Genomic DNA, 17,065 nt, shown 5'->3' on the forward strand with positions numbered 1-17,065 from the left:
CCAGTGCTGGAGCTCAGGGAGCGCTGGGACACTGTTCTCAGGCATAAGGTTTGGATTTGGGTGATGCTGTGTGGAGCCAGGGGTTGGACTCAATGATCCTTGTGGGTCTCTAACAACTCATGATGTTCTATGAACCTATGATTCCTAGCTTAAGAATTCAAGCAGGAATTAAATCCTCTGTTCTTTTTTAATGCCTTCGGTTGTGCCTAACAGCAACGGATGCAGCCCCAGCACCTTTAATTTGTCCACCAGAGTGGGCACCTCCCCATTCTGGGCTGGGGTTTCCCAGTTCGAGCACTGTGCATAACGGCATTACATTATGCAGAGCTTTGGGATCACGCGGTCACTGAAGGTGCTCCAAATAGGCTGGCACTCACTGCCAACCCAATTCAATGGTTGAGGTCTGTAAAGGAATAGTGGCAAAACAGTCACAGCAAAGAAATGGATTAAATTAGTGACAAATATGCCGGTTGATAAACCTGATGCATGAAGATATATTGGAAAAGACACACCGCAGCGCTCCCAGGGCGCACCGCTCCGCGCTCCTTCCGCGGGGCTGCGTCGGAGTTGGGAGCGGGACGGCCAACGCTGCGGCCGGGCGGGGAGGAAGGGAGGAGGAGGAGGAGGAGAAAGAGCAGGAGGAGGGAGCAGCCGGCAGCACGCACCGGCCGCCGGGGCTGGCCGGGCCGGCGGGGGCTATTGTGTGCACCAGCCGGGGCCGCGCACACACACACACACAGACACGCTCCCACACACGCACTCACTCACACCCGCGGCTCGGAAGGAAAGTATCGCGAGAGCGGCCGGCGAACAACCTGCTCCGCAGCCCCGCCGGCCCCGCGCCGCGCCCGCGGAGCGCCGCGCACCGCGCACATGCGGCCGCACAGCCCCGCCGCCGCCCGCCGGTGAGTACGGGCCGGCAGAGCCCCGGGAGAGAGAGCCCCGCAAAGTTGCGGAGAGCGGAGCCGGGAAAGAAGGGGAAGGGGGGGGGGGCGGCCGAAAAGCGGCTCCGCGGTGCCCCCCCTCCCTTCTCTCGCTCGCTCCGGCGAAGGTCACCGCGGTGGTGCGGGGAACGAGCTTTGCGGTGAAGAAGGGGGGGGGGGGGGGTCCTTGGGGGCGGGCTCGGGGCAAGTTTGTGGGATTTAATCGCGGGCTATAAATGGGGTTGCTGGAACTTTAAAAGGCAGCAAGCTGTGGTTGGCTGGTAGCGAGATTTGGAGTAACATATGGCATTAAAAGGCGCACAGCTGGAGGTAGCATTTCCATCGCAGTGAAGTCAGAGCAGCTGACTCTCCAGCTTGCGGTGTAATTAGCAAACCGAGCACTCCTCCTTCCCTCCGCCCGCCCGCCTGCCTCCCTCCCGCCGCGCCGCGCTCGCACCCGCACCGCTCCGCGCTCCTCCTGCACGGCTCCGGCTCCGCGCCCCGGGAAGGTAAGAGCCCGGCGGGCACCGCACCCGGCCCTGCCCTCCTCCCGCCGCTTATCCCCCGTCAGCTTTTAATAACTTCGAGGGAAACTTTTTTTCCTTTTTTAAAAAAAATTAATTTATTTTTTTCTATATTTTTTTCTCTTATTTCCCGCATGCGGAGCTCGGGGGGTGCCGTCTCTCTGCCCACCCCGCGTCCGTCCCTTTCCCCCCTTCCCCCCCCCCCCCCCCCCCCACCCGTACCGGGGATTCCGCCCCGTCCCCAGCGCCTCCCGCGGGTTGTGTTGTGGTTCGGTGCATAACGACGAGGGAGAAAGTTTAAATAAGGGCTGCGTACGGGACGGGGATGGGCTGCGTTGGGGGATGCCCCGAGATGGGTGGCCAGGAAGAGCTGTGGAGTTCGGTGGTTGTTCTTTTTTCTTTTTTCCTCCCCGTGTTTTCCTCTTAATTTTATTAAGCGAAAGAAACAAAGGTGGAGGGACTGCTGCTTTTTGTGCTTTTGTTTACTTCCAATCAAGTTTTTCCTGTTTGGAGCAGGTGCGAGGGGATGAGGAGCTGTTGTGCTGTTTTTTTCCTCTTTTTTTCTCCTATTTTCTCCCCCCCTTCTCTTTTCCCCTCCCCCCTACTCCCCCCTCTAATAAAACCATTACACCCAATTAGCAGCAAACGCTATCTCCGCGGCTCTCCTTTCTCCTCGCGTTACCCCAAAGCCGATCTGTTTGCTCCAGCTGCTAGGAGGCTTTAGTTTACAGTAGCATTCAAGTTTTTCCTGTTTTGAACAGGTTATGAAGGAAGAATGGAGTTTCCAGACCATAGCCGCCAGTTGCTGCAGTGTCTGAGTCAGCAGCGTCACCAGGGCTTCCTGTGTGACTGTACTGTGTTGGTTGGAGAAGCTCAGTTCCGAGCTCACAGAGCCGTCCTCGCCTCTTGCAGCATGTACTTCCATCTTTTCTACAGGGACCAGTTAGACAAAAGGGATATTGTGCATCTGAACAGTGACATTGTCACGGCCCCTGCCTTCAGCCTGCTGCTCGAATTCATGTACGAGGGAAAGCTGGAGTTCCACAGCCTCCCGGTGGAAGATGTGCTGGCCGCCGCCAGCTACCTCCACATGTATGACATTGTGAAAGTCTGCAAGGGCAAGTTGAAAGATAAAGAATCGGGCTCGGAGGAGAAGCCAGGCGATGAGGCGGCCGTGCTGGACAAAGCGGAGCGTTTCCTCGATGAGTTCGAGCCGGGGGGCAAAGCGAGATCGGAATACGAGCGGGCTGTGGGCAAGGAGAAGGTGGGATCCCACCCCGCCTGGCCCTGCGGCCCCCCCAGCCTCAGCCCGGCCGAGGCAGAGCCCTGCGCAGCGGCAGCTGGAAAAACAAAGGCGAATGTCAATAGTTGTGTGGGACCTTTGTCCCAAAGGTCTGCCAGCCGTCCCCCGGTGTCGAGCGAGGCCGACTGCGCGCTGGATTTGTCTTTCAAACCCGTGCTAGGGAGAGATTCCTTGCAGCCCTCCTATGCCTTCGGACAGCTGGCTTCCGACAGCCAGCAGCAGGGCACCGAGCCGCTGGTGAAGGATGAACAAGAGTCGCTGTCAGAGCGGGAGGACGGCGAAGCTGGCAGTCCGGAGAGTCAGCATTTTGGGAACTCGGCCAAGAGCCTGGTGACAGGGTTAGGACACATGTTCGCAGGGAATGGCAGCTCTCACGGCCGGGAGGAGGACCTAGACCAAGAGCGAGAGGAGAGCGAGGACGACATGGACCCCGCGGACATCTCTGCGGGCGTGCTGGTGCCTCCGGGGCACATCTGCATCTGCCCGCTGTGCAGCAAGGTGTTCCCCAGCCCTCACGTCCTGCAGCTGCACCTCAGCTCCCACTTCCGCGATAAGGACGGCGCCAGGAGCCGCCTCTCCCCCGACGGCGCGGTGCCCACCTGCACCCTCTGCGGGAAGACTTTTTCCTGCATGTACACCCTGAAGCGGCACGAGCGGACGCACTCGGGCGAGAAGCCCTACACCTGCGGGCAGTGCGGGAAGAGCTTCCAGTACTCACACAACCTGAGCCGCCACGCGGTCGTGCACACCCGTGAGAAGCCCCACGGCTGCAAGTGGTGCGAGAGACGCTTCACGCAGTCGGGGGATCTGTACAGACACATCCGCAAGTTCCATTGTGGCCTTGTCAAGTCTTTGGTTGTTTGAGACGTGGGATTCTTATTATTTTCGCGCCCCCCCCCTACCCTCCCTCGCCCTCTTAAAGCAGGGAAAAAAGGCAGCATTTGAATCTTTTTCTCCTTTTTTTTTTTTTTTTTTTTTTTTTTTGTTTTTCCCCTGTTTTATTTTGGTGATATTCACTTTTCAGGTATTTGATCTTTAAAAGATGCAGAGGTACACACTCCAGAGGCCTTTCAATGCAATTCCGCCCCCCGTTTCCCCAGCCCTGCCCCTCTCGCCTCTCTGCCCCTCAGATCTTCCCATGTTCCATTATTAATGTGAAACAATCTCACTAATTCTGCAATGATTTAGCACCTGTTCTCGTGCTGGAAGTACTCGCTCTGTGGTTGGGGAGGTTCTATTTATTTATTAAGTTTTATTTTAAGTTGGAAGAAGGATTGATTATCAATTCTGGAGAAGTGCTTGGATCCTGTTAAGCTCCCTGATTCATCTGCATGTTGCCCAGAGATGCTGGGGGAGATGAGCGATGCTTTCAGTACATTTCAGTGCAGAGGAAGTTCTCTGTAGTGCTTTCTCTTGAGTAGCTGGCAGCAGCCTTGTGGTGCTGGAGGAAACTCTAACTGGCCCAGAAAGTAAAGGGGGGAGGGAGGAGGGTGAGAATTCCTGGGTACATCTTTGGTACTGCTCACTTTTTAAAATTCTCTTCATTATTTTGGAATAGCTCCACTATTGAATGTGAAGGTTTGCCTTCAGGCCTGACTTATTTCCCTCCTACCTATCTTCCTCACCTACAGAGCTGCCTGGTGGCCCCAATGGGCATGGATCCATGCTGTTCCCAGCTGCTTTTATCCCCATGTTGACACGCAGGGACTGATGTGGTGGGAACAGCTTTGGGCTGGTGCTGCTCCAGAAGGCAGGAGATGCCCCGCCGTCTGCTCTGAGAGGTGTCCTGCTGCCTTCCTTGGATCGGCAGCTCAGGATTTAATTTATTTTGATTTTTCATGAAGTTGGTGATCCCTCTGGGCCCGGGTCTGTGCAATCCCTGAGGGCCGAATGAAGGGAAACCACTGGAGGGAGGCACAGCCCAGCTCTTCCCCCCCCATCCCACCCAGCCACTCACCACCTTTCCAGGGGAGGTTTTAGATTTAGGTTTTTATTATTTTAAATTCCTGTAAGCGGAGGCTGCCTGTAACCACAACCAGCTTTACTCCAAACGCAACTCAAAGCCTCACCTGGTAGAGCATCCTTTATGTCAGATGATTCCCACCCCACTGAGTTCTCCATTTGAGGTATGTGTGCGTGGGGCTGAGGTACATCAGAGGCTTCCGACTGCTGTTCTCCATTACTGATCTTCACCAGTTTTCCTGACACTCCTGGAACTGTTCTGTGAAGCACATAAGTTTATTTTTAAATGAACGTGAAGCACTGAGTTTGACTTTTTTTTTTTAATTTTTTATCTTTTTCTTCTTAAAGTTGTGCTTTAAATACTGTATTTCACCTTATAAAGAGAAGAATTGCCTAAAGCCTTGCCCCTCTGGTCCAAAACCTGAGCACTACCTACATGAGTAATATGGGATTTTGGTTTTTATTTTTTATAGCTAAGTACTTCCTCTTAAAGAAAAAATACCGAGATATACTTGTGGCAGCCTCCTCCCATTCATCTCTTAAACTATGAATGTACATGTAATGTGAAATTTTGCTTCTATTTATAGTTTGGGGTTTTGTTTTCAGTCTGACTTCTCAACTGTAAAATATTTTTGCTGAACCTGTTACATATGGAAGTCGTGGGAGAGTTCATTATCTTAAGTGTCTTTGGTACTGTGGTCTTATTCTACTTAATCAATTTCTGTTCTATTTCTCCTTTTGTTGCTGTGATTGGAAATAGCACTGAACAAAATCTACTAAAATTAAGTTATTTTTTTTCTTTCTACTAAAATTAAGTTATTTTTTTCTCCTGAAGATACTTGATATAGTATTTATTAGCTTTTTTTTTTTTGAAGTGGAGTTGTTACTGTTAATCTATTTCAAAACTAGTTACTTTACACTTTAAATTTTATAACGGTGGTTTTGCATGTTGAACAACATGTAAGGAGTTATGTAGAGTCAGCATTACTGGAGCTGGAGATCTTAATTTTGCATCCTTGTTACGCTTTTTGCCTTTCAGTCTTCAGTTTGTTGGTTTTCTTGTTGGTTATTTTTCCTAGGAGCATAAAAGAGGGTGTGCCATAAGACATCCCTGGTGTATGGAGCAGGGAAAGGTTGAACCAAGTTTGTGTTTGACGTTAGTATAGGAATAACTCATTAAACTGATGCTGTGAGCATACTCTATACTGCAGTGAATACAGGACGAAAGTTGTTTTGTTTTGTTTTGTTTTTTAAAGGAAAACACAAAAAAGACTTTTCTCATTCTTTCCTCCATCACAAACACGTTGTTCTCATAGTCTGGTATTTGTGTTCCCACTCGTCATAGCTTGAATTTCTAAAGTAAAGATGTTTGCACTTATTTTTGTTCCTAAGGTGACTTTTTTTTTTGGCGCTCTCTCTCTGTGTCTCCAACTTCGGGCTGCAGTAGCTCTGAGCATCTTTTCCCAGGGGTTCGTGGCTCTACAGAGAAGTACTCAAACCATTGCACACTGGGCTCATCTTTGCAGGAACTCTGTCACTGTGGGGCAGTCCCTGTCTCAGTAGGGGACGGTGCTGCGCTGCATTTTAAACACTGGATTTGTCTTCTACTGCAAACAAATACTGTGAAGTTGATGTAAAATCAAACAAAAAAGTAACTCGCGAAAAAAAATCATTGATATTTTTAATTGTTTTTAATCTTTGGTGCAGTTCAGATTAAATATGTATATTTAAAGACACTAATTTTTTTTTTGTGGGAGAGTTTTATAGTATACAGTATGTAGAAAAAGCTATTGGAATGGAGTATATTTTATAAGAGCATTCTATCACTGTTTTATAGTGAACTATTTTTCCTTCAGTGTTAGCGTTGTGCTGTTAGCTTAGGTCTGACAATCGCAGGGAGAGTGACTTCAGCTGTTGTTAGTGCTTAGTTTTGCGTGGAGTTCTGTTTGCAACTGTATTGGTATGTGCTGTACAATGTGACAATCGTGACTAGGATTGTTGTCTTTACAAACTTCCACAAAATAAAATGTGCTAGAGTTGTAAACTTGAGCCTCCTCTTCCCCCTGTAGCGGAAGGGGAGGGTGGTTGGGGTTGTTGTGACGTACAGCTGGTGCTGCTGCTTTTATTGCGTTTGTTAAAGTTGGAAAAGACCTCTAAGTTCATCTAGTCCACCTGCCACCAATATTGCCCACTAAAGTTGATGCTCCACTATTTCTTTTTTTTCAGGGTCGGTGGGAATTGTAGATATGCAAGGTGCTGTGCACGGTTGGATCCCGAGCCCACGTGGATGGAGGGAGCTGTGCAGGCACCAAAACCTCGGTGGGTTTGGAAGAGCTGAGCTCTGCCCCGGCTCCTGCTGTCCTGCAGCTGTTTGCCTTCAGCAGGAGCTGGGGTTGGGAGGAGGAAGACATGAGCTGCGTGCACCAGCTGCTGCTTGCGGGGAGGAGAGGAGCCCACGGATGGTTTTGCACCTGTATTGTCTTTTATTGCTTAATTCTTGTGAGGCAAAGGGCCCTGCTGGAATCGGGCTGCTTTGGGATGGTGCTTCTTAAGGGAGGGGCAAATGAGAGGCGGTTCTGGTGTGCAGGCACAGCTATCTGCCCTCCTGCTGTCAGGTTGTCGCTCCTCTGCAATGCTATCAAAACAGGAATATTTCCTGCATTTAATCGTGCTTGGTGCAGTCTGCGTGTCCATCGCCATCCATAGGGAGCACTGGGCTGTGTGTCATTCCTGCAACATCTGGTTCTGAGGCAAAATCTTAGAAATACTTTCAAGTTTGTATTTCTGCTTTTGGGGAGGGAGAAGGGTGGAAATCTCCCCGCAGTTGCTTTGTCTGTGGCATGCTCTTTAAATGAGTGGAAGGAGGTGTAACTCGCCCAGCTCAAATCTGGGTGCTGCGCTAGGGAAACAGCAAGCTTTCCTTGGTGGGGAAAGGGGAGGGTCTGGGGGTGGGAGGGAGAAGAAGCAAGAAGAGCTCCTCCTGGGAGATGGGCAGCTATAAATAACTGCACATAGACTGAGGGGAGCAGCCCACGTCTGTGCTGGTGTGGGCATGCTGTGCCTTTTTTTGTTGTTATTGCTGTTGTTATCAATTGCTAATGTGAATTCTGGCACTCCAGATCCTGATGACTGTTGTTCTGATAACATAATTAAATCTGCGGAATGTGAAAGAAGAAACCCAGCTGCTGAGTTGATGCTGGAGGGGCTGTGTGCACATGGAGGGACCAAAGGAACCTTCAGATGCTTCTGGGCGCAGGTTCCTGACTTGCAGGTACACAGGGAGTGTTGCTGCCCTTAGTTATGAGTGAGGGGTAATAGCATAGAATCATAAAGGTTAGAAAAGACCATTAAAATCACCTAGTCCAAATCCAACCCATCCTCATCATGCCTGCTGACCATGTACCTCAGTGCCACATCTCCATAGTTCTTAATGCCTCCAGGAATGGTCACTCCATCACCTCCCTGGGCAGCTGTGCCAATGCCTCACCGCTCCAGAGAAGAAATTTTTTCAGCTGTCCAACCTGAAGGGAGGTCTGTCCTCCCAGCTGCGAGGGTCAGTCCTGGAAGGTGCTGGCAAAGAGGGTTCCCGCTGCTCTTGTAAAGCTTGGCTCTTGTTGGGATGAGTCTTAAGAGATGTTTTCATTTTTAATTTCTGTTTTCAAGTGACTTCCAGAGGTGATTTGGCCTTGGGTATGCGTAACAGTTGCAATGTCTCTAGGCCAGTGATAAGGGAAGCCTCCATGAGAAGCAGTTGGGGTTGGGGAGCATAGAGAGGATCTCTTGTCAAGCTTGGTGGTGGCACGTCTGCTGTCCAGCTTCTGTGGCTGTCGTTGTGTCTGAGCTTCAGTTGCCTTTGAGTATTTTTCTGTGCCTTCTTGCTGAGGTATGTGCACAGAAGAACATGAAGCAGCAGCTGTTATCTGAGGAAATCAATGGCAGGTGTGACCCAGCAAAAACAGCCTATGTAGAACAAAGCTGGGCTTGAGTGAAATGGAGTATGGTGTGGTTGGTGTGTGAAAACGCCTTGCCCTGAGAGGAGAAGGAAGAACTGTGCACACAGTGACCTGCTTGGGGAACATTTTGTCTCAAATTACTTGCTGTTTGGTATTGAGAAGGACTGGACTGGAAGTGCTGTGGATTGAGCAACTTTGCACAGAGAGGTGTCTTTCACCACAGTGCATCCAAGGGCTGCTGCTCTGTTGCTCGTGCATGTGACTGAGGTGAGGACGATGGCTCACCTAAAAGAATGTAGGGCACTTTCCAAGCTTGTACCTCTGTCGTCTTGACTGGTTCTTTTCATCCCAATTAAAAAATAAAAAATATCACTAGCACTGTTGAATAGGAGGAGAAAGAGCAAACAGTTCAGTTATTGTTTCCTGTTTGTTATGCTCCGTCATACAGCTGCACACTTCTGTACACAGCTGCCTCCCGGCTGCCTCCTGTGTCCTTTTAGAAGGAGCTGTTGCAGAAAATAAAAGTGCTTGCTAACCTGACTTTAAAAATAAAGACCTATTACTGCAGATGAATACAGGGCCTTGTATGTGCATTGAGACAGCAGTGCTGCTTTCCCTGGTGGGCGGTCAGTTCTCTGTCCCCTTCAATCCCATGGTATAATGCTAGCAACCCTGGCCCCAGTCCCTCTTCCTGAGCTCCTAGTCCATCTCCTCAAACCCTCTCAAGAAGCCCTGGGGGGTAGAGGCTTTTCCCAAGTGGGTTTGGAGCAATGTGCTTTTGGGACAACATCACCAAGAAGGGGATGATATTAGACTTGGTAACATAGGAATTTGGGGAAAACAGCAGTTTAAATGATGCCTTTACTCACAGGATGTTCCTCCCTGGGATGGCTCAGCCCACATACTAGGTACTCTCTGTTCCCCAACCTTCCTTATCTCTTCCTTCTTTCCTGAGCTATCCAGGTGGTGTTAGGAACCATCTGCTGCAGTGATTCAGCAGAATCCATTTAGTGCTTTCCCAGTGAGGCCAGCATCTGCCAGGCAAGGGGGAGGCTGTGGGGAAGCCCAGCACATCTGCTGCTGTGGCTGCAAGCGAGGCTGGGGTCAGCCCCCGGCCTCATCCCAGATGCCCCCTGGATGGTGTGCAGGTTGCAGCCACCCCATTAAGTGCATGCCACGTCCCTAGTTGTGCCTTGCCTGGCTCAGGCCAAGTGGTTAATTATCAAATGGCCATTTTGGCTCTGGCTGTGCTCAGGAAGAAGCTGTGCCACAATTTGCTGCGGTGTCTGTCTGGTGCTTGGCAGGCACTGGGTGTCCTGGCTGGTAAGAGGTAGGAGCCAGACAGGGCTGTCATCCCTCCCCAAGGTCGCAGTGAGGGAGCTCAGGCTGGAAACATGAGCATCACAATGCTTGGTGCACGAGTTAGAGGAAATAAGGCACTAAGTTTCCCTTCCGGGGCAATAAAGCAGCTCCAGTGCAGCAGGAGAGTAGGACAAATGTGAGTATGGACTCTGTGTGAGAGCATGGTTGCAGCAGGGAGAAAGGATAATCCCAATTTGCTGTTGGACAGCACAGATCCAGAATTTACTGGGGCTGGGTTCTGGACAATTGCTTGACTCTTGCTCTGGGGTGAGGGGAGGTTGATTGTGTAGATAACAAAGTGAGTGTTATTAGTGATGCTGACTTCCTGTTGCTGACAGCCTATTGGTGAGACCTGAGCCAGTGCCTGGCAGCAGCTGCCAGCAAATCCTGAGTCAGTACAAAAGTTAACTGCCTGGCAAGGTGTTTTGAAAACACCTGTATGGATTTGAGCCTCTGGCAGGAAACATAATAGATCTTGTGTTCAAAAACCCATTGCATCTGTGCTATAGGTTATGGCAACAAACGCAAGGAAGAGGAATGGGCATCTACATTTTTCGCATAGCAGAAAGAATCTTTATTTTACAGCAGGCTACTGACGTTTGGAGGAGCAGAGACTTTTCTCTCCCTTTATTTATAAATTAGTTAAGAAATCTTATTTTTGGTAGACCAGGAGTAGCTACAAAGACTAGAACTTCCACCCTTGTGACGTCTAATCAGCTGTCAGAAGAAGCTAATTTCCTTTTAATCATTTCTTCAGAGATCCTTTTACATGGCAAACAGCTTTTTTTTTTTTTTTTCTTCAACTGTTTTGTAAGCAAAGCTATTCGTGCTGCTGCTTTCCACACACAAAGTCTTTTGGAGAGGGCTGGAAGAGCTCTTTCTGGGCATCTGCTCTGTCCTCCCACTCCTGTGCAAGGCTGGCTCAGCTCTCCATGCTACCTGCAGCGGCGTCTGCCTTTCCCTTAGCCTGGAGAGCTTGTTTCTCCCCGCAGTGTGTAATGCAGAGTTCATACTCTCATGTTTTTGTTTATCTGAGAGGCTCTGCTGGCGGTGTGAAGGCTGAACTGCTCATGTGGTGAGATTGCTAAACTCACAAACCAAACACGGATGCAGTGTCTTGGACAAATCCACCATACTACAGGACAAACTTATTCTAAAGCCTCCAAATGCCTTATTTTGTGGACAGTAAAGATATGGGGGCTCCAGGGTGTGAGAGATGGGCCATTGAGGCAATGTGTGTAGGAAAGGGAAGGGGCCAGCGGGGCTCTGGTCTTTGAAAGCTGTCTCCAAGCCAAGGGGAAGGCCGGGCAGTGTTCGCTGCTCCCCCCTGATCCCTCTGGGTTGTGTTTTGTTTCCTGGTGCCTATCCTACACCTAGGAGACAAACTGTCAGTTCCACGGCTCTGGGGGAGTGTGGAGAGTTTGCTCAAGCTCAAGGTCACCTGGGGGTTGAATTTTGCTCTGGCCACGAAGCAGGTTGTGAGGTGGTAGAGCTTCGGTCCCTTCACAGCCTTTTGGGATTTGGGATCCCAGCCTAGGTTGTATTGCCCAGAGACAGCCTGCAGGGAGCCAGGATACTTTTGGGAAGGCAGCAATCTGGGATTGCAGACTTGAATGCAGAAAGGGCAGCTTTTTTTTGGAGAAAGGTGCAAGCCTCTGGGCATGGTCTTACTCTAAAATGTCAATAACAGCACTGCTTCCTATTGCTTCAGGTGTTTGTAGGGATGGAGTACCCCCACAGCAATGAACAGGGCAGAGGTACTGCAGAGGTTCTGCTGCTCACAATCAGCAGAATCCAGATTTATTTTTATCTCTAAAATTAATCATAAAAACTGAATTATTAAGGTTGGAAAAGATCATCCAGTCTAACCCCAACCCATCCCATCATGCTCTCTGACCACATCCCTCAGTGCCACATCTCCATGGTCCTTGAACACTTCCAGGGATGGTGACTCCACCACCCCTGTGGGCAGCTGAAAAGCCTGAAACTCTCAACAACAAAAGTCACCTGTCATTTTTCTGGGGAGGGGGGACTCAATTTTTTTTAAGCGCTCTTGTAGAACTAGAATTTATGAGATCAGACAGCACTTTGTTCTGCAGTATTTGCAAACATCAAAAGGTGCCAGAACCTATGAACGCTGCTCTGAAGTGCAGTGTGAGTGCAGCAGCTTCCTTGAGGTGTTTTGCTGTGCCTCCAATTGCATGCTGGCAAGTTTCTGCAATGCCTTACTGCTCACCTTCAAATAAAAACTTGTGGCTCTTTGTTTCATTTATTTCAAACCCCCCAAAAATGTCAGCTGCCTTCAGAATAAGGAAACCTAGGAGATTTATCTTGGAAAATTGTTCTTCTAAATGTGCATTCTTGTGTGTGTTTTTTTGTTTGTTCATTTGGTCTTCAGGGTGAGTAGTGTGGCTCTGTGTAGTTGATGGAGCACAGGGGAATGCAGGAGGGTATCAAGAATGTAACTACAAAACCTGAACTCATCCCCCAGGATGATCTCATGCACAGCCATGATATCTGGATCTCTTAATTCTGGCCTCAAGTTGACATATCCAAAAGCCTTGTTGCTCAAATGTTAGTGCCGGGAGTTTCCCTTGGAGAGCCATCTTCCACATCATGACCTGGCACAAGCTCCCTCTGCTTTTACAACTGCATTGTGCTAAAGGAGAAAAATAGATGAACGAGTATTCTTACTGCGTTGCTGGCTTTCAGAACTGCAGCCAAAGCTGTCTAATTTGTGGAGAGGTTTACAAGTCTTTTTTTCTTCTCCCTTTTTTTTTTTTTTTTTTAATTTTTTATTTTTAGCCTTTTAGATGAAAGTCTTTAAGGTTGCCATCCCCCAAGATTTTTCACATGTGAATGTACCAAATTGCTGAAGATATATGTCTTTACAAGGCGCCTGTTTTACTGCCAGTATCCTACAAAGCTCTGCCCTGGTAAGTGCTGCTGGGGCAAACTCCAGTTCTGCAAAGCCTTTCTCTGTGTGTTGCACAACTTTCAGGCAGGCACAGCGGGCTACCTGTAAGTCGCTCCCACTTCCTTGTGTACTTTGAAACCCTGAGGGAGGGAGAGATGAAAATGACTGAGTTATTGAGAACAGATGTTGCACAGTAGCAGAGAAACAAATATTTTGTATTTACGCTGCTTCCATCCAAGGGTAATGTTAACACCGTTAACTTGCCCTTTCCTCAGCATAATCCAGCTGCCAAGCAGAGTTGCCTGCTAATAAAGTTCTTCTTTAGAGAAGGATGAGCAGCAAGCTCATGAATAAACCCAGTGTGAGTCCTCCTTCTGCAAGGCTGACTGCTGCACCCCTTCACCTCTGTGTCATCCTTCCCCTTGTCTGACCCATCGCTTGTCCCCTTGTGAGTGGCAGATTACTTTGTACAAACAGGAAAGACAGTAACCAAAGCTTTTTTGCAGCTTGTTCCTTCTCTAGTTTCTGGGTAAGAAGCAGACCTCATCTTTTTTTTTCTTTTTTTCTTTTTTTTTTTTTTTTCTTCTTTTTTTCTTTTTTCTTTCTGTAAGAAACCTACCTATGCCTCTCTCCAGGTCTTTTCATATTCTCGCTTGCCATCCCCAGGATATAATGGGCATGGGGACCGCAGCTATTCCTCCATCCCCTCTTTGTTAGACCCGAATCATAGAGTCATAGAATTGTTTGAATTGGGAGGGACCTTCAAATGCCACCAGGTCCATCTCCCCTGCAATGAACAGGGACACCTACAGCTCCATTAGCTTCTTATGTTGCAAAGTGCCACCCTGGCTCTCCAGCCCCACAAGAGGACATCCAGCAGCAGCACCTGCCTCCCGATGCATACTGCAGGCAGTTGCATTGGTGGCACTGGAGTTTCCTTTGGGCTTTGCCATGCCATCATTTGCCAGTTGGCTCCTTGGGCCCCTTGGTTCTCTCCTTGATGGACCTCTTCATTTGGAGCCAATGCGTGAGGTCTTTGCAAATTGAGCCTTGGGGCTGCTGTCTATGAGGTGTTGCTCTTGGTTTGCTGCAAAGCTCTCAGCAAACCTTTGTTTTGTTACAATAATAGTAAGAGGGAAAAAAGCTGATGAAGTTCCCAGTAGCTCGATGGAGTCTGTTAGTGTCAGCAGACAGGATAATTTACTCAGCCAATTGTACTGGCTCTGATTATTTACAGTAACCCTAAAAGCATTGCCTCCCTCCCAGGAAGGAAGCGCTGGTTGCTTTAAACAGCAAGAAAACACTTTAAACAAACTGAGAGGAAAATGCAAAATGCAAGCTCTGCTGCTTCTCTTGAAAACAAGCGTGGATTTGGGACAGAGCCTCTGCTGAAGGAAAGCCTGCCTGTGCCGGGATCGCATCACTGCGCACCATTTCTAAACGTTCCCCCAAGGATATTACTAGTCTCTGTGTATGAATAAGCCACTTAGAGCGCATAGCTGCTATATTACAATTTCCTAAGAGGTGCTGGCATCTGGAGAGATTACATTCCACTGGACCCTGCGACGGAAAGAACGAGTTCAAGAACAAAGAATGAAATCCTCCGTTCTGCACTCAGAAATCTGATCTTCACCAAAGGGTACGGGCGAGCTGGTAGCACGCCCTCGGACCTTGAAATTGCCAGCTGAAGGCAGTGCTTCATGCAGCCTTTCCCTTTTCTGCACCGAGCCATCCGTAGAATTAAACTCAGCACCGCTTAGTGGGTGGAAAAATCTCACCGGCGAACTTGGTGACACCGAAACGCATGGGATGAACAGCCCCGCCATGCTGCCGCCTCTATTTGCAGGATGGGCACGGTTGGCACCACGCTCTTGGCACCTCGCTCTGTCGAGACACCTCTCCGGGTGGGAGGGCGATGCCGAGCGCCTGGCTGCCCGCCAGCCCGCCCAGAGCCGCACGCACATTGCAGCGGAGCTGCAAAATGGAGATCGCCCACTCCCAGCAGCCTGTGCCGGCGGCTGTCTGGCAGGATTGATGGTTGTCACTACTGAACGCTGCTGAGCCGGAGCCAAAAGCAAATGAGTGGATGTCCTCGTGAGCCTGCTTGGGGGAGGGAAAAAAATGGAAAAAGACAAAAAGCACCAAAAACCTAAGAACTTTTTTTTTTTTTTTTTTTTTTTTTTTTTTTCATTTTAGAAACTAAAGTAGAGAGCCTCGTTCTACTTTGTGATTGCTTGGCTGGGAAGAGGTGATGAGACTGAGAGGAGTGCCTGCTGCACGCAGAGCTGGGAGGTCAGCAGCTCTCAGCTCCTTGGTACCATTTCGGGATGGAGCAGATTTAGGGGGAAGGAGGAAGTGTCCTCCTCTGCTAAACTGCCCATGGGATGAAAGATGGACATAGTTTAGTGGGAAACAGTGGTGATGGGCAAATGGTTGGACTAGATGATCCTGGAGGTCTTTTCCAACTTTGGTGATTCTGTGATTCTATGAAAGGGATGTTTAACTGAGGGCAGCCCTGATCCTAACAGCTGTGATGTAACTGATGTGGCAATAGAGGACAGGCTGATGTTCCTTAATGGTTTTCCCTTTTTCCGTGTAGAAATCGAGGCCTGCGTCCACTCCAAGTTGTGATCATAGCAGCAGCTAATGCATGACTGCAGTGAGGTAGCTGGTTGTAAAGAGTTTGGTCAAAGTGGGGACTGGATTTGTGGAACCCGAATGAGAGGCTGTGTGGTTTGATGGTTGGACTAGATGATCTTAGTGGTCTTTCCACCTTTAATGATTCTATGGTGAGCCAAAGTGGGAACATGGTGCTAGAGCCTGGGTTGGGTGTAATGTCTGAACTGAGCTTGAGCTGCACCAGCCAAGCTGAGATCGGGCTCTTGCCTCATTTAGTCCTCGTGTGGAGCCCATTCACATGGCAGTCCCCAAATTCTTCACAAAAAACAGACAACAAGTATCTAGACCAAATGGTAGGAACAACCTGGAGTATGGTGTGCATCAATCTGTGATCCCTCACCTTTTGAAAAGGGACATGGTTAGTGAGCATGGTGGTGATGGTTGAACTAGATGATCTTAGTGGTCTTTTCCAACCTTAATGGTTCTATAATTCTATAAAAGGAAGGAAAGAAAGACAGAAAGGAAAGATATATGTTTCCTTTTCTCTTCTGTGTTGAAAAAAATAGCTTATTCTTCTTCCTGCTTCCTCTTTCTTCCCCTCATGTCATTCTGTTAGGATGCTGAGAGAAAAAATGTTTTCCTTGACCATGTGTCCCTGGGCTTGGGAGCAGTTTGGTCTGCAGCTTACTTCTGCTATCTGCTCTGTGAGATTTTTCTCTGGGCAGACCTGAACTGGTCAGATGAGATCCTTTCAGACAGACCCTGCTAGAAACACTGTGAGCGAATCCTTGAGTTATGTCAAAGAGTTTGATGCTGAAGGTAGCTTTGTGCTCACATTTGCTGAGAGAAAGACTCCTGCTTGGTGATGTAGCCCCTGCAGGATGCATCCTTATGTTTTCTTCCTGTGTGATTTGAGGGCTGGGATTGCCACAGCTGCTGTCTGTACTGGGGGGCTGTGATGGGAAAGGTGCATACCTCTTATGGCACTCACAGCACCTACATTACTTATTCCTGGGGGTACCGACTTGCAGAGTTGGTATTTGTTGTCTTGGAAGATAGCAAGAGCACAGCTATGCATGCTGCAGAAATTGGTGTGCTTACCCTCTCTCTAGGACACTGAGCACCAGCTGCATGCTCTCACCTGGTACACAGCTAGCGCAGCAACCAGCTGGAAGGATGCGATCGCAGCAGCAAGGCTGGGACAGACGGTCCCTGTCGTGCAGCCCAGCACTTCTTACGCAACAGCTCCTTCCCTGTTTGTCCCACTAGCTCTGCTCTTCAGATGGGCTGTAGATACGCGCAGGAGGAAGCATGGGGAAAACATCAATGTGACCTATAGACTTGAATTACTCAAATAACTTGAGGTCTCAGCTTGGAGGCCACCTATCAGCTGGTTTGAAACAAATGCTTCTTACCTTGCTGAGCAGGAGCTTCCTCTCCCTGTTGGCTTCAGGAAGGTGGAAGGTGACGTGTCCTGCCCTCGTGCAGCCGTGATCCTGCCC

General features: G+C 49.1%; 1 protein-coding gene across 1 annotated transcript; it reads left to right on the top strand.

The window, feature by feature from the left end:
* Window positions 1-773: 773 nt before the first annotated feature.
* ZBTB42 (zinc finger and BTB domain containing 42) lies at window positions 774-3,614 on the top strand (the record flags this gene model as incomplete). The annotated part of the gene is made up of 2 exons (XM_079537323.1): window positions 774-905; window positions 2,209-3,614. Exon 2 carries the CDS (start codon window positions 2,223-2,225, stop codon window positions 3,612-3,614), a length of 1,392 nt encoding a protein of 463 aa, XP_079393449.1. The 5' UTR covers window positions 774-905; window positions 2,209-2,222.
* Between the last annotated feature and the right edge of the window lie 13,451 nt (window positions 3,615-17,065).

This window comes from Tetrao urogallus (genome assembly GCF_951394365.1).
Source record: "Tetrao urogallus genome assembly, chromosome: 6".
In the NCBI taxonomy this organism is placed as follows: domain Eukaryota; kingdom Metazoa; phylum Chordata; class Aves; order Galliformes; family Phasianidae; genus Tetrao; species Tetrao urogallus.